Source organism: Mytilus galloprovincialis, chromosome 12 (assembly GCF_965363235.1).
Source record: "Mytilus galloprovincialis chromosome 12, xbMytGall1.hap1.1, whole genome shotgun sequence".
NCBI lineage: Eukaryota > Metazoa > Mollusca > Bivalvia > Mytilida > Mytilidae > Mytilus > Mytilus galloprovincialis.
The window spans coordinates 12,205,440-12,231,219 of NC_134849.1; the positions used below are offsets into that span (position 1 = coordinate 12,205,440).

Genomic DNA, 25,780 nt, shown 5'->3' on the forward strand with positions numbered 1-25,780 from the left:
TTCTTGTTATCACTGAATGGTAAAGATTGGTTGGTAGAAAAAGTGAATATACATTGTATATTGTATAAAACAATGATTTAAGTTGATTCAACTACTATTCTGAACTTGAAAGCTGGGTCCATAATCAAAAATCTAAGTACATGTTAAGATTCAGCATATCAAAAAGCCCAAGAATTCATTTTTTGTTAAAATCAAACATAGTTTAATTTTGGACCCTTTGGACTTTAATGTAGACCAATTTGAAAACGGGACCAAAAATTAAGAATCTACATACACAGTTAGATTTGGCATATCAAAGAACCCCAATTATTCAATTTTTGATGAAATCAAACAAAGTTTAATTTTGGACCCCTATTTGGACCAACTTGAAAACTGGACCAATAATCAAAAATCTAAGTACATTTTAATATTTAGCATTTCAAAGAACCCCAAGGATTCATTTTTTGTTAAATCAAACTAAGTTTAATTTTGGACCCTTTGGACCTTAATGTAGACCAATTTGAAAACGGGACCAAAACTTAAGAATCTACATACACAGTTAGATTCGGCATATCAAAGAACCCCAATTATTCAATTTTTGATGAAATCAAACAAAGTTCAATTATGGACCCTTTGGGCCCCTTATTCCTAAACTGTTGGGACCAAAACTCCCAAAATCAAACCCAACCTTCCTTTTATGGTCATAAACCTTGTGTTTAAATTTCATAGATTTCTATTTACTAAAACTAAAGTTATAGTGCGAAAACCAAGAAAATGCTTATTTGGGCCCTTTTTGGCCCCTAATTCCTAAAATATTGGGACCAAAACTCCCAAAATCAATCCTAACCTTCCTTTTGTGGTCATAAACCTTGTGTTAAAATTTCATAGATTTCTATTCACTTTTACTAAAGTAAGAGTGTGAAAACTAAAAGTATTCGGACGACGACGACGCCAACATCATACCAATATACGACCAAAACATTTTCAATTTTTGCGGCCGTATAAAAACCACATAGATTAACAATTTGAAGCTTGGTTTAATTATTCAGAAGTTTTGAAGTTTAAAAAAAATTAACACTGGAGAACAAACAACTACCACTGATGGACACCAAGTGATGGCAGATGCACTAACAATACCCTCATCATATTCAACTAATAGGTTTAAGTTTTCATAGTTTCATACCTATTGACTATTTGTTTTTTATTAGTGAAGGAAGATGGAGTATGAGCAAAAAACCCTAACCATCAGTACAGAAAAGTCACAATCCTAGTCAATTAAGATTGAAGTCAAATAAATAAGAAACTAAAGACTGTTTTCAAAAGTTTTATATATAAAAACATCAATTGCACCTGTACACTATCCATCATCCAATCTGAATCAGATCCTAGCCTCTGTTTGATATTATACAATGGAGCCTAGCCTCTGTTTGATATTATACAATGGAGCCTAGCCTCTGTTTGATATTATACAATGGATCCTAGCCTCTGTTTGATATTATACAATGGATCCTAGCCTCTGTATGGTATTATACAATGGATCCTGGCCTCTGTCTGGTATTATACAATGGATGATTATGTAATTGTCTGCTGCCTTTATTTAATGTTTTATTGGATCAACAGTCTTAAAATAAGTTTGTAATCAATAAAACAACTTTGATTCCCCTGTGTAAGATCTATCCTCATTCTATTTCTCCAAGGTATAATTTTTTGTCACTTGACCCTGATACAACTGAAAAAACAGAAAACACATGTCAATAATATCATTGATTGATTGTTTGAAGTTTTTACACCACTTTCAATACAATAGTCTATACATAAGTGTTTCATCATTGTTTTAGAAAAGCAGGTTTTAACCAAGGAGTGGTACTTTTCTGTTGCACTGATGAAAAGTCCATGGAAAATTAGTGATAATCAGTTTTTGAAAGATAAAGGATAATAAGCTATTTAGTTGTTCATTAATTATGTTAAGCTATTTGTATAATATCTATTGTCTTTAAACAATTCTTTTTTACACTTTTAAAATTTTAATTCAGGATATTTTTCATTCTGCGAAAATTAAATCAATCATGTTATCATTAAACTTAGGACTGACCAGAACTTAACACATAGGAGGACATAAGAGACACTTTTGGAAGACTCTGACCACTGTTATAGTAAAATTTTGCATTCTGTTTATGATTCTTAAAAAAGTTTTTAAAAAAATTCTTAGGAAAATGCACCCACCAATATCTTATTAATTTAAGTGCCTTCCATACCAAACCCAATAAATTTTGGAACAGCCCTTATTTGTTTAGGGGCCAGCTGAAGGACACCTCAGGGTGAGGGAGTTTCTTGCTGCATTGAAGACCCATTGGTGACCTTCTGCTGTTGTTTGTTCTATTGTCGAGTTGTTGTCTCTTTGACACATTCCCCGTTTCCATTCTCAATTTTACTTACTGACTTCAAGTGTTTGCTTTACAAGAACCTACAGAGCATTGGCAACTTCAGACTTGTCAAGGGGAGAGAACTTAGAACCTACAGAGCATTGGCAACTTCAGACTTGTCAAGGGGAGAGAACTTAGAACCTACAGAGCATTGGCAACTTCAGACTTGTCAAGGGGAGAGAACTTACTTATAGGTTCGTTTGGATGAAAGTCAACTTCATTTACTGATCCTGCATGTCCTGGTAGTTTGTATAAAATTCTCCGTGATGTGGTGTCCCATATGTAAACAAATCTGTCACCTGATCCAGCTGCTACTTTACTGCCATCTGGAGACCAACTACAGCGTAATAAATTCTGAAACACAATTAGGAATTATAATACATGTAAAATAAAAGAGATCATACAAAAACTAAATGGTTGATTATTGTTTTCTATACATGTATTTTTATCATTGAAGTGTACACTTATTTACTATTATGGAATACAAAGGACAAACAGACAGAAAGATCTTTATTAATCATCAGGAAATTTTATTAGCCCTCTAAAGGGTAGTGTGGATTCATTTCTTTTCATAGAAACCAACTTGTGTGGATTGTTGAAAACTCACATTTTCGTGGTTACCTAATTTTGAGGTTTTGTCAAGTCTGCATATTAGAAAATTTGTATTTTGTTTGACAATTAATCCTGTCAGGTCCTGTGATTCACCTGAATCCACCAAAAATTGTATCAAATTGACAATTATGGCTTGCAAACAAGCAATTTATATATAATTACATGGAATCTGTTAAGGGCTGTTCTAGAAAATACTATGCCAACCCCTCTTCAGGGAAGGCAATGTCTTTAAAATTTTATGTGGGGGGTTGCATTTGAAATACCAAAATCAAGAGGGAGTGTTGTTCTAATTTACTTTTATTTCTGTGGGAGATGTGGCGTAAAAAAAGTGCCTTCCCTTGGCATAGCATTTTCTGGAACAGCCCTAATGTGTTTCTTTATCAGAGATGATCTGTGAAAATAGGAAAATATTCTGTTTTAGAGTAACCACCTGGGCCAGTCTTTGTCAAATTTAAACTTACCTTTTCAAAAGTATGTTGGTGACCTTGCATTATTTTAACACATCTTTCTTGTGGAGCAAATGGTCTTATATCCCATATTCTTACTAAAAAATAACGAAGAAATATTATAGACTGTCCAAAGTCAAAACCCTTTGATTCAATGGTTCATTTCTTTTTATATCATATTTGTTTTTTTTATTGTTTTGTACATAAATCAGATTGACAGTTTTTTCACTAGCATTGTTGTACGTTTATGACATTTGTCATTTCAAGCTTTTTTTTTTTATAGCTTACCATATGAAGAATGAGTTTTGATTAATGTTGAAGGGTGAACAGTCTCCTATAGTTGTTAATTTCATAACTTCTATGCAATTTTGATATCTTATCATTCTTATGAAGAGTTGTTTCATTGGCAATCATACCACATCTTCTTATTTCTATATGTAACAGACAAATGGAAAGATAGCCTGTATACTTCCAGAGAATTTATGATCATGACTGGTTGTCATGTTATAAATAATAGTTGTCCCTTTCACCTTTCTCTGACACCAATAATATTTGTCTTTTCATACAGAAGTCAATGCAATTATCCCTTTATAATCTTCATGTGTCTCAGCAAGGCCTTGTATAAATCATTTTTTTTATATTTCAAGTCAAAGTATTGTTATATGTCAATTTAATACAATACAATTGTCTTTGTACTATCTAATGAGCCATACTATCTATCTGTGGCATTATAATACCTACATGTATTATCCATCGAGTTAGACAGTAAATATGAACCATCAGGACTCAAGGTCAGACCTGTTAGTGTATCAGCATGTCCTCTTAGTCGGTATAGTACATCATTCTTCCGTAAATCCCAAACCTACAAAGAAATCAGTATAAAATTAAGGAGTAACTTAACCATATATTTGAATATTGTGGATCCATTTTTATTCACCTGGATTTCGAGGTTGTAGTTCAACCACAAATTTAAATGTTCAAAGAACACATTATAATTCAAGAACTTGTATAAAGATTTTGGCTAACCCACAAATAAAAGAGTTTCCCTAAATCCTGAAAAATTTGAATCAACGAAAATGAATGAATCCACAGTACCTACAAACATCATTCAATGATTTAAAAGTCACAAAATGATTATAATGATATCTGACAGAAATAAACTTGTGTCCATAAACAAATAAAACTGTAGACTACTATATAATCTAATTCTAATTTACAATGGCAAATATATTATGTGTATTTTGGACTTGAGCGAGTAAAACAATAAAACAAATAATAACGTTCTGAAGATGAAGTAAAGATTGGTGGCCAGGATGAATTACAGAAAAATTGTCATTTATGATTTATTGAGTTTCAGTTATGTCATATTTTCTGTGAGGTTAATCATGTTAATAGCATTGGGCTCTTGTCTCATTTCTAGGCTCTGGTGTGGGAGTTTCTAGCTACACTGAAGACTCATTGGTGGCCTTCGGCTGTTGTCTGCTCTATGGTCGAGTTGTTGTCGCTTTGACACATTCCCAATTTCCTTTCTCAATTTTAATTTTGCCCAACCTGTTATCTTTACTTTGCATGATCAAAATTTATTTATTTGATTATTATGATTGCCATATCCATGGACCATACCAGCACCCAATACCTATAACTTGTTTGGCTCCCTTTCATGGACCATACCAGCACCCCATACCTATAATTTGGTTGTCTCCCTTACAGCACGTTGGACTGCTTTTAAGTTCCTTCATGCAATTTTAAGGTATTTTTTTACAATTTTATTGAAATGTGTACGTAACAAATGTAACTTTTCTAGATATAAGAAGAGGTTGTATCAGTTCCAATGAGACAACTCTCCATCCAAGTTTCAATTTGTAAAAGTAAACCATTATAGGTCAAAGTATGGTATACATGGAGCCTTGGCTCACACGGAACAGCAAGCTATTTTAATAAAGGGCCCCAAATATTACTAGAGTAAAATCATTGAAACTAGAAAACCAACTGTCTAATCTATATTCAAAAATAGAGAAACGAGAAACACTTATGAACCACATCAACAAACTACAACCACAGAACATCATTTTCTAGCATACTATATAAAAAAGAAGATGTGGTATGATTGCCAATGAGACAACTATCCATAAAAGACCAAAATGACACAGACATTAACAACTATAGGTCACTGTACGGCCTTCAACAATGAGCAAAGCCCATACTGCATAGTCAGCTATAACTTAGTTAACTTTAACACCAACTGTTCAAACTTACAGATTTCGACCATCTCAGGATAGCACTTACTCTTTAGGATACCATTGATTTACTAGACACAAAACTGTAAGCATCTATGTTAATTTCAATCGCAATGTATGCATGAGATTGCAGCTATCACTAGTGTAAATTCAGTAATTATTTTGTGTATTTATCATTGCAATTAATATAAGGAATAATGAACACAAAGACAAGTTTTAGATATTGCAATATCTAGAAATTCTTCATACAAAAAATGCCACCAGAATATAAAATGAGAATTTAGATTTTTTCAAAAACTATTTCTTTACAATTTCAATAACAATAAAAACACCACAAACGTTTCTAAATTTACAGTATTTGAGGGTATCAATTTATTTGTACCAATTTGTCATGAAATGTCATTTTGTGTATCTGATATAAAAAATACAAACCTTAATATCATTATCAATTCCCCCTGAAATTATTTGTTCTGCTGTGTCATTGAAGGACACAGATGTTACTTGGTATGTACTCTGGAAAGTTTGTTGCACTCCCCTTTTTCTGGCATCCCATAACTGAAACAAAACAAATCGTGTTACCAGTTTTGACTGAAAAACCAATGACCTTTAAAAGACTTAAATAAACATGTAAACATCAGAAATGAGTACAAATGTATAAGCAGTAAAAACTCAATCATAAATTGTACATTTAACAAGGTTTAAAGCAAAACATTTTAATACTCTAATAAGATTTTCATTTTAAAAGAAATTTTGGAAAGATTCCTCAATTCAGCCATGATATCAACTGTTGACCAATACTTGACATCAGAAGGAGATTTTGGTAAGAGCAGGCTATTAATGCAGCTACGTATTTAAGGAACATAAATTATTTCTATACTTTCATGCAGAATGACAATTCTGACAGTGCTTAAAACTTTTACAAGGCAGGGATATAGGCATGCCTTAAATCAGGTTAATGATGTCATAAAGGCAAATCTGATCTTTTCCACAAATGATATACTGTGGATTCATTTATTTTCATGGGTACCAATCTTCGTGGTTTGACGAAAATTTGCATTTTTTCGTGGATGTTTAATTTCATTGTTTTACTGACATTCCTTTAGAAATTTTTAATTCATTGAACATTTGAATTCACGGTTCACCTGTATCCACAAAATCAACGAAAATTGGTATTCAACAAATATTGATGAATCCACATTATACAAAATACCCCTGATTATTTTCTACGTCTTATTTACCTTTATTGTACCATCGTCACTCCCACTGCAGATTATTTGTGGACCTCTTCTGGCAGCACTAACTGCATTTACAAAACTCGTGTGACCTTTCATCTTCTTTATTCTTGTGCCTGCCTCCACATCCCATAATGCAACAGTCTTGTCCGTTGATGCAGAAAATAGTGTACTGAAAAAGACAGAAATCAATGTTGGTTTTTTTTTTAAATTTAACATTGCATTTTGGCAAATATATATTGTATTATTAACAAATGTTGTATGTCTGTTATATATTAGGGAATTGTATTTGACTGTCATACAAGTGAAAGGTTAAGCTAGCTATAAAAACCAGGTTTATTCTACCATTTTCTACATAAGAAAATATTTGTACCAAGTCAAGAATACAATGTATGACAGTTGTTATCCATTTGTTTGATGTGTTGCAGCTTTTGATCTTGACATTTGATTAGGGTCTACCGTTTTGAATTTCAGTATGTTGGTGATTTTAATTATATTAAATTAATCATGCTTTTCATGGGCAAAAGTCAAAGTTGCAGGGGTTTCATTATCTTTCATGTTGACTGGTACTTTCCACGTTTCTAGGTGGTACTTTTCAATTTATTCCATGAATATCTTATATAAAAATTTCTACATTAAGGCGGTACTTGTCAATAACATAGGAGGGTAAAAGTACCGGGTAAAGCCTCCTAATGAATGGCCTGAAGTTGTCTGACATAGATCGAGTCTACGATTGACAAAGGAAAGTGATTTGTTTAAAAAGTATGTAATAACAGAATCAAATTGGTAATTGGCAAATCAACTATTCTGGTATATGGGAGATAATTCAGTTTTTAATCATTATTTTAATATAATTGTTCTTTTTACTTTAGCACCCAGTATACCTCTATTTTATTCAATTCTTTAACCCAATTTTTTCTCTTATTTACCGTATGGTGGATTATTTTTGCGGGGTGTAAATTTTCGCTTATTTTCGCGGAAAGAACAAAATTGCCAAAATAAATTCCACCAAATTTAAAGTGTTCATGCAACATCAGGTATTGATACATGTTTTGAATTCGCCAAAATTATAATCACCAAACTATATTTGGCCTCAAATTTCAGGTTCATCTAAAGAAAGTTTTTGGATACTTTTTAACACTTAAGTGTCTATTTCAATTGATTCTATTAGTTTATGTGAAAGATTTCAACTGATTTAGTCATTTAAAACGCTCTGATTCAAGCTTAAATATGAAAAATCTATCAAATATGCCAAAAAACGTCACTTTTCAGATGGTTTTTGTCAAAAATGAAAGTGCCCGCCGCATCTGGCAGATTCCATTTTGACGGAAAATTTTTATGTTAGCAACACAAAAAATCCTGATATTTTCAGTATTATCAAGGTTTGGATGTATATCTTGATTTTAAATGAAAGGCAAATTAGAATAAAACATTTCTGAACATCTGCACCAATAAAAAAGGAATTGTAATAACTTTTAAAAAGGATTATCTTTGAGTTGCTAACATAAGATTTGACAGACATGAACAATGCTGCTAACATAAAATTTGACAGAAATTAAGTTGTTGCTAACATAAAAATTGACGGACATTTTTGTTGCTAACATAACATTTGACGGACTGTTTTGTTGCTAACATAACATTTGACAGACTTTTTTGTTGCTAACATAATATTTGACGGACTTTTTTGTTGCTAACATAAGATTTGACGGACATTATTGTTGCTAACATAAAATTTGACGGACTGAAATGTGTTGCTAACATAAGATTGTGCTAACATAAATAAATTTGACAGACAATATATATTTGACATTTTTAACCAACATTGGAGATTTTATCCTAGTTGAAAGTCATATTAAGAACTCCTGCAAAATACCGCTGCCTGAAATTTAAAAAGATTTCAACCCAGGACAGATAACTCTAATTTGTAGCACATCCAAATGTTGCTAACATAAAATGTCAAATTTGACAGAAATTATGTTAGCAACAGAATTGATAAAACTATTGATTAAATAAAGTAAATTGAAAGATCCAAAATGTGTATGTTTAATGTACATTATGAAATACAATTTTAACAGGCTTATATAAGTACTTACAATGATGTGGCAAGATTTTATGAACCTGTTGCTATCATAAAATTTATTGACAGATGAGCATCTAATAAGTAAGGTATTTGAAATTGAAAAAAATATATATCACAGATGTTTTTAACAAAAGAAAAGCAAAAGATTTAGAAACAGGGATGTTTGAATAATCAAACTACACTAATAAAAACCATTATACCAGTGTCAACTTAAAGCATCTTAAACATGAACCTTGTGTCAAAAAATGGGAAGTAATTTCCGTCAAACAGTTCACATTTTTCATCTTGTTTTGATCATTTCTACTTTTAATGGAAACAATCATATCCAATAATTTGTTTTCTTGCTTTATATAACATTCTTATTCAATATAACATTCACACATTATCATTCAAATAACAGTAAGTATTATTTTTCTTAATTTGTTCTTTTTGACGGAATTTTTCATTTCTTTTTGGAATCTGCCATCTGTGTTCATCCTCAACATTTATATTTGTTTTGTATTATCATCAAATACAACTTACATTTCAATATCATGAATGAACATGAATGCGGCCACTTTCATTTAAGACGGAAACCGTCTAAAAATTAGCCAAAATGCTAAAATTTTGAAGATTTCAGTAATTTAGTATGACTTAATGATGCTAGAACGCGATATTTGTGCATTGTATTGTAAAAAACAGCTCATATTTCATTTGTATTTATGTAGCAGAAGCATTTTACTTTCCAAAATACAGCTAAAAGATAACATTTTTGCAATTTTCTAAAACTACTATATTTTGGGGCCAAAAAGGGGTCTTCATGGTCTTACTGAACCTACTCCTTTTATACCCGCGAAAATATCCGGCTATACAGTATTAATTCTTTGACTGATTATTCTATGTTAACCCAATCAAGATCTTTTTCTAGAAAATTTGACACTTTACCTCTCACACAGATAAAAGCACTACATCATATTCATGAATGATCACCAACAACTTAAATAACAAAAAAAATCATCTTGGTTCTTCAACATGTTCAAAGAGTTAATTTTGAGTTGAATCTAAGCTAGGTCATGTTCTATAATACTCTATTCATCTTCCTGAAATGATGTGTCTCCACCCCATTGATTGACTTTCAGCACTATTGTTCATATTGCTAAAATCAGTTTTTATTGGTGGAGCAAGCTAGACGTTGTCAATATCACTAACAACCTTTAGCTGACAATTAAGATTAGAGTCAAACACCTCTCCCATGTGCAGGGTTTGAACTCACAATCTCAATGCTGCTAGAGATACAGATCCTGGATCTTACACCATATACTCACTTTCCATCTGTAGAAAACTCTATTTGCATTACTGCTCCATTATGACCTTTTAAAACTGCAAAATTTTCACATTCACCATACACTGTCCAAAAACCTGAAAATATACATGTAGTGTAAATATCTCATTCAATACGTTTTAATAGATCTGAAAATATAAGTTCTTTTTAGACACATATACTTATCCCTGTCTGTGATTTTCTTAACAAAATGGAGACAAACAAGTTTGAAAATAGCCATTCAACAACCAAACTTAAACTGAATTCTGGTATTGTACATGTCTTACTACATGTACTAGCTAATCCTTCTTTATTTGAAAATCATGAGAAAAAACAGGCCCTATATATGATGTTCGAACTTAACAGCTTGGAACTTATCAAAATTATCATTCAAAGGGAATTTGTCAACTATAAAAAAATGGGCTTTAGAATGTAAAATGTCATATATCATGTATATGCAAACTGAACCAATTCTACTGTTGAAAAAAAACCATAGCATATACTGAATATACTTAAAATGTTTAATAAATACATGTACATGTACATGTATATCAAGTACTTTGACTTACCAATGAGCCTATCAAAGCCTGCAGAAGCTATTAGTTGTCCATCAGGTGAGAATTTACAGGTATATATTTCTCCTTCTGTACCAGTTAACAGCATGATAGGAGCTTCTAGTCCGGACAGTCTTGGAGGACCCTACAAAAAACAGTATACATCATGTTGGAACTTTTTTTTTTAGATATAATACATGTTACTTGTATGCAAATTTGTCCGCCATTACATTACATCACACAGGTTCCCGTAAACTTGCTTGACGTCAAAAGGTTATTCGGAGGTGACATACAACTAAATACCATAAGTGTAAATACCTGTCAGGCGACTGGTCTTTTTTTTTCTTTAAAGACAGTGCCTAGCCAAATCTTACTGAAGCTGGGCAGTATGACTTTTGCTCTTGACTTCATCTTTTGTTAATTATGATGATTTTTCACATGTAAATTTAAACTATTCATGAAAGCATCAAGTTATTATTTTGTTACATGTACAATTTAAAAAGGAAAGCTAAATCTTCTTGAATTAAATACAAAATGTAGGATGTACATGTACGAGTACATCAAGAAGTAAAATAACAACAAAAAAATTAAATTAATAAAAGTAAAATTAAACCTTATGGTTTCACATAATCTTATACCTAGTCCCTAGCCTCACCGGACACAGTTACAAATGATTTTTGAATTTAAATTTTTTTTTTCTTTGTAGCATACTTTTCGTGAATTGTTTGTACCATAGAATTAAAGATGTATGAAGGCTTTCATTTTGAGTCATAACACATATAATTTTCTATTTAGGTTTGGATACTTTAGTAAGATTTGCATGACCTGGTTTTATGGGTCTAGCAAGCCCAATATGGACGAAATTATGAACGGCACTATATTTATACATGTATATCTGGCAACCAATCTAAATTAATGAAACCTACATTAATCTTATCTTAAACACATTTCCTAAGAAAATAAGAACTGTAATATGGTATCTTACTTCAAATTCTTCAGCAGTAGTTGCAGACGAAATAAGTGACAAAAAAAAATCTTTGAAAAGGAAATATTTCGGAATTTTTTTGGTTTTATGAAAGTTGTTTCGTCTAAGAAGCACTGAATTTTCCTTTTAGTTAGTGAACCTATATTTAATTATTACTTTCGGAGTTCTCCAGACTTTTTATTAAAAATACTATTTTCTTCTGGCAATGCCCTGCCCCAGGGTCACGAGAGTCTGAGAAAACGTTCATTTTTGGATTATTTGGGCAAGATAAAGGGCATCACGCATATGAACAGATTCAGGAGATATTTTTCTATCTATATAAAGACAACATTAACCAATTGTACATGAACTTTTTTTTCATGAAAACACAAGTAATGTAGTGGATTTTTTATTAATAGAATCATTTATCAATTATCATGCATAAACATGATAAATATATAATATCAGGGAGCAAACACTAAAAATCATGTCCAGTCGTAATTGCGTCCAGTAACAGGGATGATTCCACTATATAGTTTAGGGCCGCTGAGCGGCCTTTAATCTGGCCAGCGGCCCCCCAAAAATGTACATGAAAATGAATTCCCAATTCAGGAAAATAAAATAAAAATCAATATTTCCGGAAAAGTATCTGTCACCGATTAAGGCAACTATAATTTTTCATAGTTTGTTGTCAAAACGTTTTAAAATCCAGATAAGAATGATTTTGACGATTCGCATTTTATTAACAGTCAAAATTTGGCAAACAATTTTATCAGCCGAATTCAATTGATTAATATGTTATAGGAGTATTCGATCCTGTAAAAGCAGATCGCCCAGCAGGTTGATAAAAATGGGTGTCAAAGCAGACCGCAGCAGAGAGAAAATTCAAATTTCGATATAACATTGATTGATAAAGTTAAATGGGCGCCGATCTCGAAAAAACAGATCGCCCAGCAAAGCGGGTTATGCAATATGATGAAAACTTGTTTTGTAAAAGAAATTATTTCCTCAAAAGACAAAAGTTTGAGCGTTTTTTTTGAAAATAATGTTGATGATAGACCATTCATGAAATACGATGTCATCATTATGGAACTATTTCAAAAGTTCTGAAGATGATTCAAATGATTTTAAAGAACACTGGTTCAATGCTTTAAATATCTTATCAATTAAGTATATGAACTTTTGTAATTGCTTTTCTGAAGTTGACCAGTTCAACTTGAACTCCATTTGAATCAAGGTAAATTTATAGGGATGACCTGCTGTTGAAAAAATACCCGATGAATGATTTTTCTCAGTGGTTTATGTTAGCTGAAATATATGTTTTTATAATAGGCCTAGGTAACTATAGGTAATATGATAGACTAGTGCATCATGTTCAATGATATTCATGTAATAACAGTAGCCCATCCAGAATTATTCAAAATGTTACAAGTTACAACTTACATGAACATCAGTGTACAGGTTAAACTTAATAATATACATTTCCCGTTTTTACAGGAAAATGTTATTTCGTCTTAGATTTTATGCTTAAAAAATTCCCAATTAGAATAAAAATTCCCAATTTGATGTTCAAGGGACCCATTTGAAAACACCTGGAATCATCCCTGAGTAAGGCTAGATAATTCTGACACCCAACAGCAGATTTGCCCTAGCTTGTCTGGCGCAAAGGAGAATATCTGCACCTTGTGACAATTTTTTTGTGCTACATTTTTAACAGGCCTCAAGATTGAGGACCTCAGAGTAATCTGGGACTAGAATATACTATGCATGGGTCAATAGCTAGGGTAAACACTTCCTGCATTCCTTAGAAGGGTTAGAACTTAATTATAAAACTTTTTTTAAAAAGCCGGTTTATTGAAATTGGACGACCGAATAGGCAATTACCATCTGCAATACTGATTTTTCTTGAGACCCATAGGCTACCAGATCTGTTCTTGGCTTTTTAAAAGGGACCATGGCACTGTCTCCTGCTTTTCGTTTGATGTCCATTGTTATTTAAACAACGGAGTGGGAAAATGTAAGAGTATTTTTGTTTTCAACAAAATCACGCCGAACAGTAGGAAGTTGTACAGACCACACTAAAGGTTTATTCACAGCCGGAATAGATTTCCGGGATTTCTCTGCCGCAATTATGAACAACTCGTCCCATTATTAAATCGCCCTAGATCTAGGCCTGCTCGACCAACATACGTCAAAGTCGTTCACTTTTTATAAACTCGACCTTATTTATATTTTCTGATTTCACATGATACAGACACTTAAGACATACAAACCTGTATACTCGACCAAATTATATAAAAAAAAAAGAAGAAAAGGATTTGTTCCATAAATATAGTTTGAAGAGTGTAGATATACAACTTCCATTTTTTAGGATACATTTTTACATTTTATGTCTTGATATCTTATGCATTAAATATTAAGTACGGGGATGAAATTGCATGTTAAAAAAAAGGGTGCTAAATCTTTATGATAAGTAGTGATTTGATCCAGTAAAAAAAAGGTCAAAAAATAGTACCACGTCTAAAGCTATCAAACTGAATTTTACACCCCTAAACACAGAATTGTCAATATTTTGAGTAAGAGTTGGTAGAACTTTCTATAACTTTGTTATCATTTGCCTTCTTAGTAAAACACTACACCGTAACAATTTTATTGGGATAGAGCAGGTTCGATTTTTTTAATTTGAATTTATTGTCTAAAAGAAGTGCACTACGGAATAACTGTGTTCTCGGGCCATTTTAAGTACCGCTGAAACAAAATCTAACAAATCACCCAAACTATGACATCATCTGCAGATAATATGAATAAGAATAGATAACAAAGCATATATCATAATATACAGCTATTTTAGCTCTTCGAACAAGGTTTCATAAATCAGCTATGTCAAATCAGACCAATAAATCTCCAAAGTTTTATGAAAACTGTTTTCAGTTATTGTCCGGTAGCTGGAAAGTTTCCCCTTTTTTATGAATAAAGTTCAACTACTCCAAAACGTTAATTCAGATTGGTTTTTAAAATCGAACGAGAAAATTGTGTCAATTATATATATATACTAAAGTATAAACGATTCTCTAAGTTTCATGAAAATTGCTCAAAGCATTTTTGACTTATAGTAAAACAAGAATGTGTCCATAGTACATGGATGCCCAAATCGCACTATTATTTTCTATGTTCAGTGGACCGTGAAATTAGGGTCAAAACTCTGATTTGGCATTAGCAAGATCATATCATAAGGAGCATGTGTATTAAGTTTCAAGTTGATAGGACAAAAAGTACCTTGACGGAAAAATTCAACCTGAAGCGGTACAGACAGGCGGACGGACGAACGAACGAATGGACAGTCCAGAACAGATAATGCCCATAAATGAGGCACAAAAACTGGAAAAAAGATTTTTTTTACGATTTATAACTCGGAAATTGTAACTTTGCGTTATTGTCTGATGTGTTGACGTCAGCCGACAGAAGGACAGATGGACGGAAGGACAACGGTATACCACAAGGTGTTCTTTAAAAGGACGTTTAAAGGTTCTCCGAAATTATAGATGCTTTTACAGATATTTTTTTTTATAATTGTTTTTTTCTTCATGAATTTACAAGTATCAACATATATTTATCTTGTGGCACAATAAGAAAGCAAAAGAAATAAATAAGCATAATACGCATTCTATGATTTTATAGATATATAATTTATCTATATCTCCGCCCGTCTTATCGAACTGATTGAAAAATGCCAAGAAGGCAATACAAAATTAAAAGTAGAAAAAAACACTAGTCCACCTTCTTAAATAGTATACCGGTGTAACGATCAGTTGCAGCTCCAGAACTTTTTATAAAGGGGGTGGGTGGGGGCACTCACTGACAAAAAAAGGGGCGACACTATAGTTTCCCCACGAGGGGAGGAGACTCAGAGCCCCCTAGAGTCGCCTCTGAAGATTAAGTATTTCATTTGTTTGATTAGAATTCAGTTAATATCAATGAAGTGCCTTTCCTAATGGATTTTTTAATCGTTTTCTTGTATTTGCTTTGATTCTATTTTAAAAAGACGTCCTTTAACCATCTCAGTAGCATATATTAATTAGTATCAATTACCATTTCAAAATACTTGAAGTTGTTCAATCAAATTTTGCAATTTTCACAGCTTTCTCAACATTTTACTTCAATTCTAACTTCATATAAACCAGATATATCCGGAGTTGTGCATGTACCACCTTAATTTCTACATGCCAATTTTCAACCAATTTTTGAAGTCTTTTAAGAAAAAAATGCCTTTGGGAAAATAAATACGTTCTACTAAAAATAATCCTGGATTTTCTTGAAATTGATTAAGTATATACCATGGAGCGCACTTATCCTCAATTTTTTATGTACATTTTGGCTCAAAATGGTCTTAATATATTTCTCTTTCTCCAAAAGTTTCATTTCTGCAAAATTGGTTCGTTTAAGCAAACAGTGACATCACTGAAGGCACTACTATGATTTCGTTTAAGCAAACAATGAAATCAAAGGTACTATTTTGTGTCAGAGAAGGGTTACTGTTATTACGAATTGTTAATTGGTAGTCTGATACCGAAAGTGCGACACCCCGGAAGGATAAGCAGATCCATCTCTTAATAATACTAGCGTTAAAAAACTATAATATCGGCTGATTATATGGGGGGGGGGGGGGGCAATACCTTTTTTGTGTTAACCTGTTATGGCCCTTTTCAAGGTGTTGTTAACTGTTATCTGAGATCAATGTTTTTAACCCACTTTGTTAACTGTTATCAGCATTTGTGCATTTTATGTTAACTGTTTTTTTCCAAAATCGAGGTGTTGTTAACATGTTAAGGGGACAACTATTCCCCCCCCCCCACTTATATCATTATTTATTCAGCGAAATGTCACTTTTCCAATGCCTACTGTTCCTACCTTTTTATGTTGCCTCTTTCAGCAGAAATGTTATGGGTTTATATAGTATGCCGTACGTTGTATGATGTATATATTTGTCCAATATGTAAAAAATATGAAATAAACTCGTCATAGAAATTTCAAGTTGCATTATTACATATATGAGGCTAGTAATTCGTACGCATATCTCTTAATTGTCTTAAAAATAAAACCGACTGGATAAAGCAGTATGTATTTGTAATCTGTAGAGTTATTTATTCCCATAGTACCACTTAAAGGTTATTTAAGAGACTTTTGGTGTGTAAACTCGGTCAGTCGTCCTACATTCTGTCGTTACCTATATTTTGGCATTGCACACTATCACGTGTTTCTGCCGGTTTATGGCGTCTGTATACGCTAAATCCATTGAATGCTGGGTGTATGCTGATTTTCATTTTAGTCTTGGACACATATTTTTTTCTTTCTTGTTATTGGCTTTGAAATAGCTTTCAGTAACAGCGAGCATGCTCCGGGTCTGATCTTCTTGTCTTGAGCGTATACGTTGCGGGTTGAGTGCTTTTTATCGATCTCATGGGTCAAATAATAATTTCAAATGATGTTTATAGTTTATTCTTATGTGACGGTGTTACACCACTTTCTCAGGATATTTGGAGGGTGTGGCGCAAGCAGACTAGTTTAACCCTACAAAGATCTATGTGTCTGTCCACAGTAAGAAGTGTACAGTTGAATGTTTATCGTTTGCTGCTGTCTGTTTGACATTTTTTGTGTGTTGTGCTGTTCCATCGATGTCCAAGGTTCGGGAGAGATAGGCGCATGCTTTTGTTTAACCACGCCATATCCTATATATTATTGTCCCAAATCAGGAGCCTTTAGTTCAATGGTTATCGTTTGTTGCTCCTAATCATATTTGTTTCTTGTTTAAAATTTCTTGATACATGAGTGCTATGTCGTTAACTTTTTCTCGTTTGAATTGTTTTTCATTTGTCATTTCGGGACGTTTTATAGCTTACTATGCGATATGGGGTTTGTTCACATTGAAGGCCGCACCATGACCAGTTGCCAACTTCTACGCCATCTGACCTTTGGTATATTTAAGTCCAGATCAAAAGCTTAACTATCAATTGAACATCATATAAAAAAACCCATACAAATAAATGAAAAACACCGAAAATCATGACAAACAGATGCCGTATTAAAATTATTATGTTCATGTATCTTGTCGCCAAACTTCCTTATGCATTATTAGTTTTTTTTTAAATCCCAAACAATCAAAAACCTACCAAAACCAAACGCAAAATAAAGGATGATTTCTGTTAATTTTCACTTTATTGCGGGACAACACTTTTGATAAAAGAAGACAAAGTTACACGCATCCTTGGCTTTCAATTTGTTTTAGATTTTATTGTTCTTGCTATATTTCGAGATCAAAGAGCCAACTATTGTTTTATTTACGTGCATTTTTTTTTACATTTGTATACCCCTATTTTCCTTTGATATGTGTTTTGGGGTTGATGTCTTCACGATCTCTAGCTACGCGCAATCATACGTGAGATAACCTATTCACTAACATGTTACCTTACATATAACAATGAAAATTATTTGAATTTGTTTTTCAGTATCCTTTCTCAACTTACTGATATAAGAAGCAAATTAGGAAGGAAACCTTAAACTTCCTTCTAAAACAAATTCAAGTTAATTTTAGGAAAAAATCGAGCTAATTTTCGGTAATGCTATATACTATATATATATATTGCTAATTCTTTAGGTCCTTTATGGTGATATAGCTCTTAACTGGTCGATTCTTACATCCTTGGCTTTCAAATATTCGGATTTGAGCGTTAATTCCTGGTAAAGGAAAATTCAGAAAAGCGCTTCGAGAGCATCAGCTTCATATATAACGTGTTGTTTTCAATTTGTTTTTTGTTTTTGTAAAGGACATACAATAAAATATCACAAAAAATGCCAGCATTTATTGTTTTATATACAATGTGTTTTTCCCATTCACCAACGTCTTTACTATTTACCTGAAATTATAAAATATAAAAAAAAAACTTTATCATGTATGTTAATTTACACAGTTAGTGTTGAAATTTTTTGTATAAGTTGGTTTCCTTTCTGGTGTCGATAAAAAAAATAATTCTTTGGTTCTCAAATTCGTTTTAAGTAAGTATTTTAGTGTTTATATATTTTCTGTCACACATTCTCAAGAAATTTCTCAGAAAGTTCACATTTTTTTAATGGATATAATGAATAACAGTTATATTACTGAACACTTTTAAGTACAATAAAAATACTGGTTTCTTATCTATTCTAGAAGCACGAGGTAGTTGAAACTTTTTCCTCTCTTCCCGACAAATATGTTGTTGTTCCAGCAGGCATCAAACAACATTCATTGTATATGCACATGATGCAGACATGAATGATTATTTGGATTGTTTTGATAAAATAAAAACTTGAATTTCGCAGCAAATCACAGAATCCAACATATTTGTCTCGGTCCGCTGATTAGAAAATTATATTATGTGACATTATCAAATATGTAATTGTTATAAATTCTGTTTATATAGGCTGAATTTAGATGGCAGTCATCAATCAACCAAGCTTATTGTATAAAACTTGGCAATATTCCAAGCAGATGATAGTTTTAGTGTGATAAAGCAGGAACTAAATTAAAGTAGTAACTAACTGTTGTACAAGTGACAAAGAAAAAACAATTTATAGATTATGATGAATATTATCATAAAGCTTACCCAAAGTGTCCATTCCATGACCCAGTAAAGCATTTTTGCAAGCATTACTGCAATAAAAGAATATTTCCACTTGTTGGTGGTCTGGGTGGTTATGATGATCTTCTCCGTGTTCTCGTGAAGGATGTCCTATCATTTGACCTATTGGATGAACCGTGGTATAGGATGGAGGCGGAGAGGTTTGCGGATGTGTGGCTCTTATGATGCAATCACTTAAGCATAATGGCATACCATGATCGTCAACTGACCATGGGGACGCAAATATTTCTAAAATAAACATTTATGTGCATAAAAATAGAGAATCATATTCAACGAAATTTATGATATTGTTATCCCTTTCGAACTTATATATATCGTAAATATACCTTGATGTCATAGGGGATCTCTATATGGATAGATACAAGTTGAGGTAATTGTTTGAGGAATTTTTCCAATTTTCCGAACATTTTAATTGTAAGTTCTAACTGCTCTAAGAGAATTTGAAACAGATACTTTCCGATCCGTCGGAACAACTGTCGTTGTTTATTAAAAAAAAGTTCTTGCACTCTAAACGCTTAATAGGCTCTTAGAACATATAAGAAATTGAATTTATATTAGAGTACAATCTTTCAAACATAACTGGTTCTGACGTTAACCCTTTCCGAAAAATTAAACGACCCAAATATACTACATAAGTTTATTGTTTATTAACCGATAGAACGACATCACCTCCTGGGTGGGCCCGTGGTAGCGTGTTCTTCTCGAGTGCGGGAGCTCGTCGGTTCAAATCCCGGCCGGGTTAAAAAAAAAACCAATATTAAATGGTATTTGCTGCTTATCTGCGAAGCAGGCGGCATTAAGGACTACGAGCAAAGACTAGGGGTCTCGGAGATAGACGAATATGTCAAAGTATGGCGATGCGTCTTCCTGCGGACTGTTCATTTGTTAATAAATCACATTTAAAATCTGGCTTGGAAGTCGTCGGTGTGGTACAAAGCAAGGATAATATTCATTCTATATTTACATGTTCTCGTCCTGAATATGCTTATTAATTTGCTGCTGGGCGTTAAGCAGACATCCATCTTTATCGTTAATAGAACAACCTATATTTGACCTCAACCAAAAATATAAACATACTCACGTGATAATAGGTTAGCTGTATCATTGAAACTTACACCATGTTTACTGGACTTTTTGAGAAAATCTGTCGAATGAAACAAAAGATTGTTATGCTTAGTAAATTTCTCAGAATTAATTATTTACATGACAGATTCACAAATTTTGTATATATATATATACTGTATCATAGACTCCTTTGATATATAAACGTTGCCTACGTTGTAGACTTTCTTTATGATATTTATCTACCATAAAAAAATCTTCTTGCTCCAGACAGCAGAAAGAATACATAAATTTACACACCAATATAAAAATGAAGATGTGGTATAATTTCCAACGAAACATATCTCTACAAGAGACCACATGACATTGAAATGAAATTAACAACTATAGGTCACCTATATCAAAGCCCATATCACCACTAATTTTGTAAATCCAAACCAATAAAAATGCTTACACATACTAATTTTATCCGCATACAATAGTAAAATATGCAACAGTCTCCTAACAGATAGAGTACTAATTCACAGGAATTGCCGATCAAACTGTAATGTTTAAAAAAAAATAAAGCTTTTATGAATCAAAACCAGAAATCTAAACTTCGAAAATTGTGCCAATCTTATTAGAATTATAAATGAACAAGAATGTGTCCCCAGTACACGGATGTCCCATCCGCACTATCATATTCTATGTTCAGTGGACCGTGAAAATAGGTGAAAATCTCTTATTTGACATTAAAATTAGAAAGATCATATCATAGGGGACATGTGTACTAAATTTGAAGTTGATTGGACTTACACTTCATCAAAGACTACCTCGACCAAAAGCTTTAACCGGAAGCAGGACAGTCGGACGCACAGACCAGAAAACTTAATGCCGATATATGAGGCATAAAAACTAGATTGTCTCTGATGTTAACCTGTCGGCTGTGCTGCTCCTGTAGCTCTTTTCACAAAAAATCTAAAGTGTAAAATTAATCTTACGATAAAAATATTTAGTTGAATTGTTAAGGAAAATTTTAGACGATAAATATATCACTTAAGTTTTTTTGTGAAAAGGGCCACAGATACAGTTGAAGTATAACTCATAGTTATGCTTTCTCGACAAACGTACAACACACTTGTAATGCAGGTTATAATGTTTTTTTCTGTATACCTTTGTTCAACTTGGGTGATACCAGAATAAAATGATAAATATATAGAATGGAGCATTTTACACATATCAGCAACCTTTTGTACACTACTATGATATAATTGTAACATATTTGGATACCACCACTAGTGTTCAGTGTTTTAGCCAATAGAGTCAATTGATCATGGTAATAGATTACTTCGAAGCTTTAGGGGCTCTCTTATTTCATTGTTTTCCGGGGACTATTATAGCTGACTATGCGGTATGAATTTGCCCATTGTTGAAGGTCGTACGGTGACCTACATTTGTGTATAAATGTAAACGTGTATGTCATTTGGTCTCTTCTGAAGAGTTGTTTCATTGGCAATCACACCACATCTTCTTACTAAAACGTATTTTATATAGCTCTGAAAAGAATATGCCGGTATAAAAACACGATACTAGTAGGTAAAACAAGTCTTTTTATGAAAGATTGCTGTTTATCAAATGTTTTTTCCATTAACTAATGAGCAGACTTGAATTCTGAACATAAAATGAATGCTCTAGAAGTTGATGTATCACTAAACACAAACAACAAACCTAACTCGAGTCTAACTCGATGAATGTCAAATAAATACGAAGACATACACTTTACAAGTAGTTTCTGGAATCACAAAAATCATGAACTTTTAATTATATTAATGAAGTACATGTATACGTATCCAACAAAAACTCACATCTTAAATGAGCCATAAACTGTTTTGACGTATGACGATGATAATCATCTAGTGCTGTATATGTTCCGTCGCCATCTTCGTCAACTTTGTCGTCATCATCGTCATCAAAAGTCGACAATCGAAGTGTTGCCTCTACTGAAATGTGAAATACAAACATATCGTGTGTTGCGTTTTCAATAATATCTCGTGATATTATATAACAGTAGCATGTTTTGTACAGAAAATAAACAAAGCCTGTTTTGGGATTATATATCAGACTGTACGTTCGTAAATAATTGGTTCATTAATGTTTTTCAGGATTCATTGTTGGGCCCATAGTAGCTTGCTGTTTGGTGTGAGCCGGTGTTTGAGACCGTACTTGGTTTGCTTTTGTAGATTGTGATTTGGATGGACAGTTGTCTCATTGGCAACCATACCACATCTCACTATATCTATTTGCTGTCGCTAAAAGAGTTATTATCTGAATATTGGTTAAAATTATGTCTAGAAGAATATATTGATAAAAATCTACTGTGGACGATATTCATCAATGTTCTCACAAAATCGCTACTCATACAGCCTTTGCAGATGAGTAATTTCTGATGTTTTTGAAATCGGATTTTAATGTATAAATCATCGTTCGTTTTTGCTATCTGTATTTTCTAAAGCTGACACCTTAGCACTGTGGTTGGCTAACAATATAGCAAACAATATCCGCTCAAGCCGGGGTTAGGGGCCGTCTTCAACTTGCCTTGGAGTGAATGTTTTTTTAAGCCGTGTTGAAGGCCTCACTGTGACTTAGAGATAAAGAATAGGAATAAAAGCGCTGTTCTTTTATTTTTTTGTGTATTTTTGTTGTTGTGCATGTACTTATTTTGTGTCTTGGATAGATAACCTATATATATCCTTTAGTTTTTCTAATAGACATCCAAAATTTATCACAATGAATGTATAGGCAAGTATCGAAAGTATATAAGCAAAACCTATCAAAAATTTATTTTCTCAATATATATGTATATTAATGCTCTTCAACTACAAAATGTACATACTTTATTTGGTCTTGATTAAAGCAAGGAATAAAATAGTAAGACTATTCAAGCGTCACTGATAGGTCTGAAACCAGTTGGAAATAGGCATGCAGAAGTATACTAGTAACCAATATCCAATAATTTTAATCATTGACGACCCATTTGTGGACTTCTGCTGTTGTCTGCTCTATGGCCGGGTTTTTGTCTCTTTGACACATTCCCCATTTTCTTTCTTAATTTTATTTACAATTACAACTATATCTATATCAAATTCCACTCTGTCACATGTTTTATTGTAGGTGAAACGCACAACAAAAACATGTAAACATCGAACACCTAGCCATGGGATAGAGTAAATTTTCTCCCTCGTATAAACCAATCAAAATCGGCCATTTAAACGTAAAGTATAATAATGATAATTACCCCCATTGTCTATTTCCTCAGACAAACTTATGAGCTCTGTCGCCATAAACAGCCTCTTACTGAACAGATCTAGTAGATCATAGGCGTTTTCAACACGTTCTATCGTGTAAGTGTCAATCAATCCATTCCCTTCGTCTCTTATCGGTAAATAGAAACTACCAAGTGGAATACCTTAAAAACAATGTAATATAAGATATCAGATATTGTATTGGTTTATAATCCAAAATTATAGGATGGGTACCGTACCAATACAATACACATTGGTTATAAAAATCTTAATATTTTCTTTTAGTTTGAATAAGAACATTTAATACATGTTTCATACACTTTTTCATTATACATGGTTCCATACTAGCATGTTTTGTCATGGAATTTGATACATCGATTATTCAGAGACACAAACTGAAAAAGGTTCTAAACCATATTCAAATTAATTGGTGTTCATGCGTAAATTTAGTCGTTCAGTGCATTTTCATGTGTTTGTGTTAATATGTCTTTTGGTTGAGATAAGCTATTCCAATTGAAAATTCATAGGGTGTCTTTCTATGTTGTGATGTTACAATATTGTTTCACGTAAGGTTGAAGGTTGGTACCTATTAAAATGCTTAAACACGCTGCGTTTGTTTATACCTGTCCTAATTCAGGAACCTGATGTTCAGTGGTTGTCGTATGTTGATGTGGTTCATAAGTGTTTCTCAGTTCTCGTTTTTATATAGACTAGACCATTGGTTTTCCGGTTTGAATATTTTTACTCTAGTCATTTTTGGGGCCCTTTATAGCTTTCTGTTCGGTGCGAGCCAAGGCTCCGTGTTCATACTTTAAGCTTAAATGGTTTAGGTTTACAAATTGTGATTTGGATGGAGAGTTGTCTCACTGGCACTCATACCACATCTTCTTATATGTAAATAGACAAATGTTACTGTATGTATTTATTTGTCACGATTCATTATTTTGGAAATAATAAAACGCTTCATTGAATTGCATATTCTTTAAAACATCAAACAGGTAAAAGGCAAATTATAGAAACAAACAATTATAATGATATTCAAACAATCCTAAAGAGTAATATTTTAGCATTCTAAATTTAATATACGATTAAACAATGATCTTTTAAGGTATATATACACACCAAAACATGTTCCAAATATGTCCGTTAATGTCAAAACAATGAACGCCAGACTAGGCCATGTTGTCAGCATGTTTGACTACACATTCATTTGATATTGGAAGCATAGTAAATCGTGAGTTCCGATTGAAGTATCATTGCAGATAAGGTAGTATCTGGTCTACATTTGACTTACATGTCAATATGTCAATCTAACGGAACGCGTAAATATGAAAGGACTGATAAACATCAGCTTTGATTTACCATATTGATTTATATATAAAATACTTCCGGACCGGTTACTTTGAATGACCAGGACAAAACTTATGTACGTAGACGATATTATATACATTTCGTGCGTCCGAATCAATTTTCTAGATTTATCTGGATTTGGTACGTTCACATCCCAAATAAGAAAGCCAAGGTAATATCTGATTTGGATTATATTGCAGCATAGCAGTGCTCTCTTCAAATTAAATGGGCCTCGACTTCTCGCTGTATAAGTGGCGTCGAATGACAAAACAATAACCTTTATAGATTAACTTTGTTACACTAGTTATCTGGGGTAATGTTTTATGTCTATTATAAGTAACTTTCATATTACATAATCATTTTATCAAGCGTTTTTGTTTTTATAGAGAAAATATGCATGGAAAGAATTGACATACCGGTTTATGTAAACGAAATAATTTCATCCAGGTTCTTCGTAACTCGAATAATTATGCGCGTATCGATCAATCGGAGAATAGTAGGAGATCGGTGAAATATAACGACTGATATTATTCTGGTTAAGTTCCAATCCTCAGAAACTGTAAACCAGTGTCACCTTTAAACCTTGA

General features: G+C 32.6%; 2 protein-coding genes across 2 annotated transcripts; both read right to left on the reverse strand.

The window, feature by feature from the left end:
* Positions 1-1,289: 1,289 nt before the first annotated feature.
* LOC143055684 (U5 small nuclear ribonucleoprotein 40 kDa protein-like) lies at positions 1,290-13,899 on the reverse strand. The gene is made up of 9 exons (XM_076228839.1): positions 13,712-13,899; positions 10,879-11,008; positions 10,314-10,407; positions 6,936-7,101; positions 6,130-6,252; positions 4,202-4,322; positions 3,476-3,558; positions 2,591-2,756; positions 1,290-1,708 (listed from the first exon to the last, which is right to left on the reverse strand). The coding sequence occupies exons 1-9, from the start codon at positions 13,814-13,816 to the stop codon at positions 1,659-1,661; spliced, it is 1,038 nt and encodes a 345-aa protein (XP_076084954.1). The 5' UTR covers positions 13,817-13,899; the 3' UTR covers positions 1,290-1,658.
* Positions 13,900-18,669: 4,770 nt separating this feature from the next.
* On the reverse strand, positions 18,670-25,115 carry LOC143055623 (uncharacterized). The gene is made up of 6 exons (XM_076228787.1): positions 24,966-25,115; positions 23,837-24,007; positions 22,407-22,541; positions 20,582-20,644; positions 19,465-19,728; positions 18,670-18,738 (listed from the first exon to the last, which is right to left on the reverse strand). Exons 1-6 carry the CDS (start codon positions 25,033-25,035, stop codon positions 18,731-18,733), a joined length of 711 nt encoding a protein of 236 aa, XP_076084902.1. The 5' UTR covers positions 25,036-25,115; the 3' UTR covers positions 18,670-18,730.
* Between the last annotated feature and the right edge of the window lie 665 nt (positions 25,116-25,780).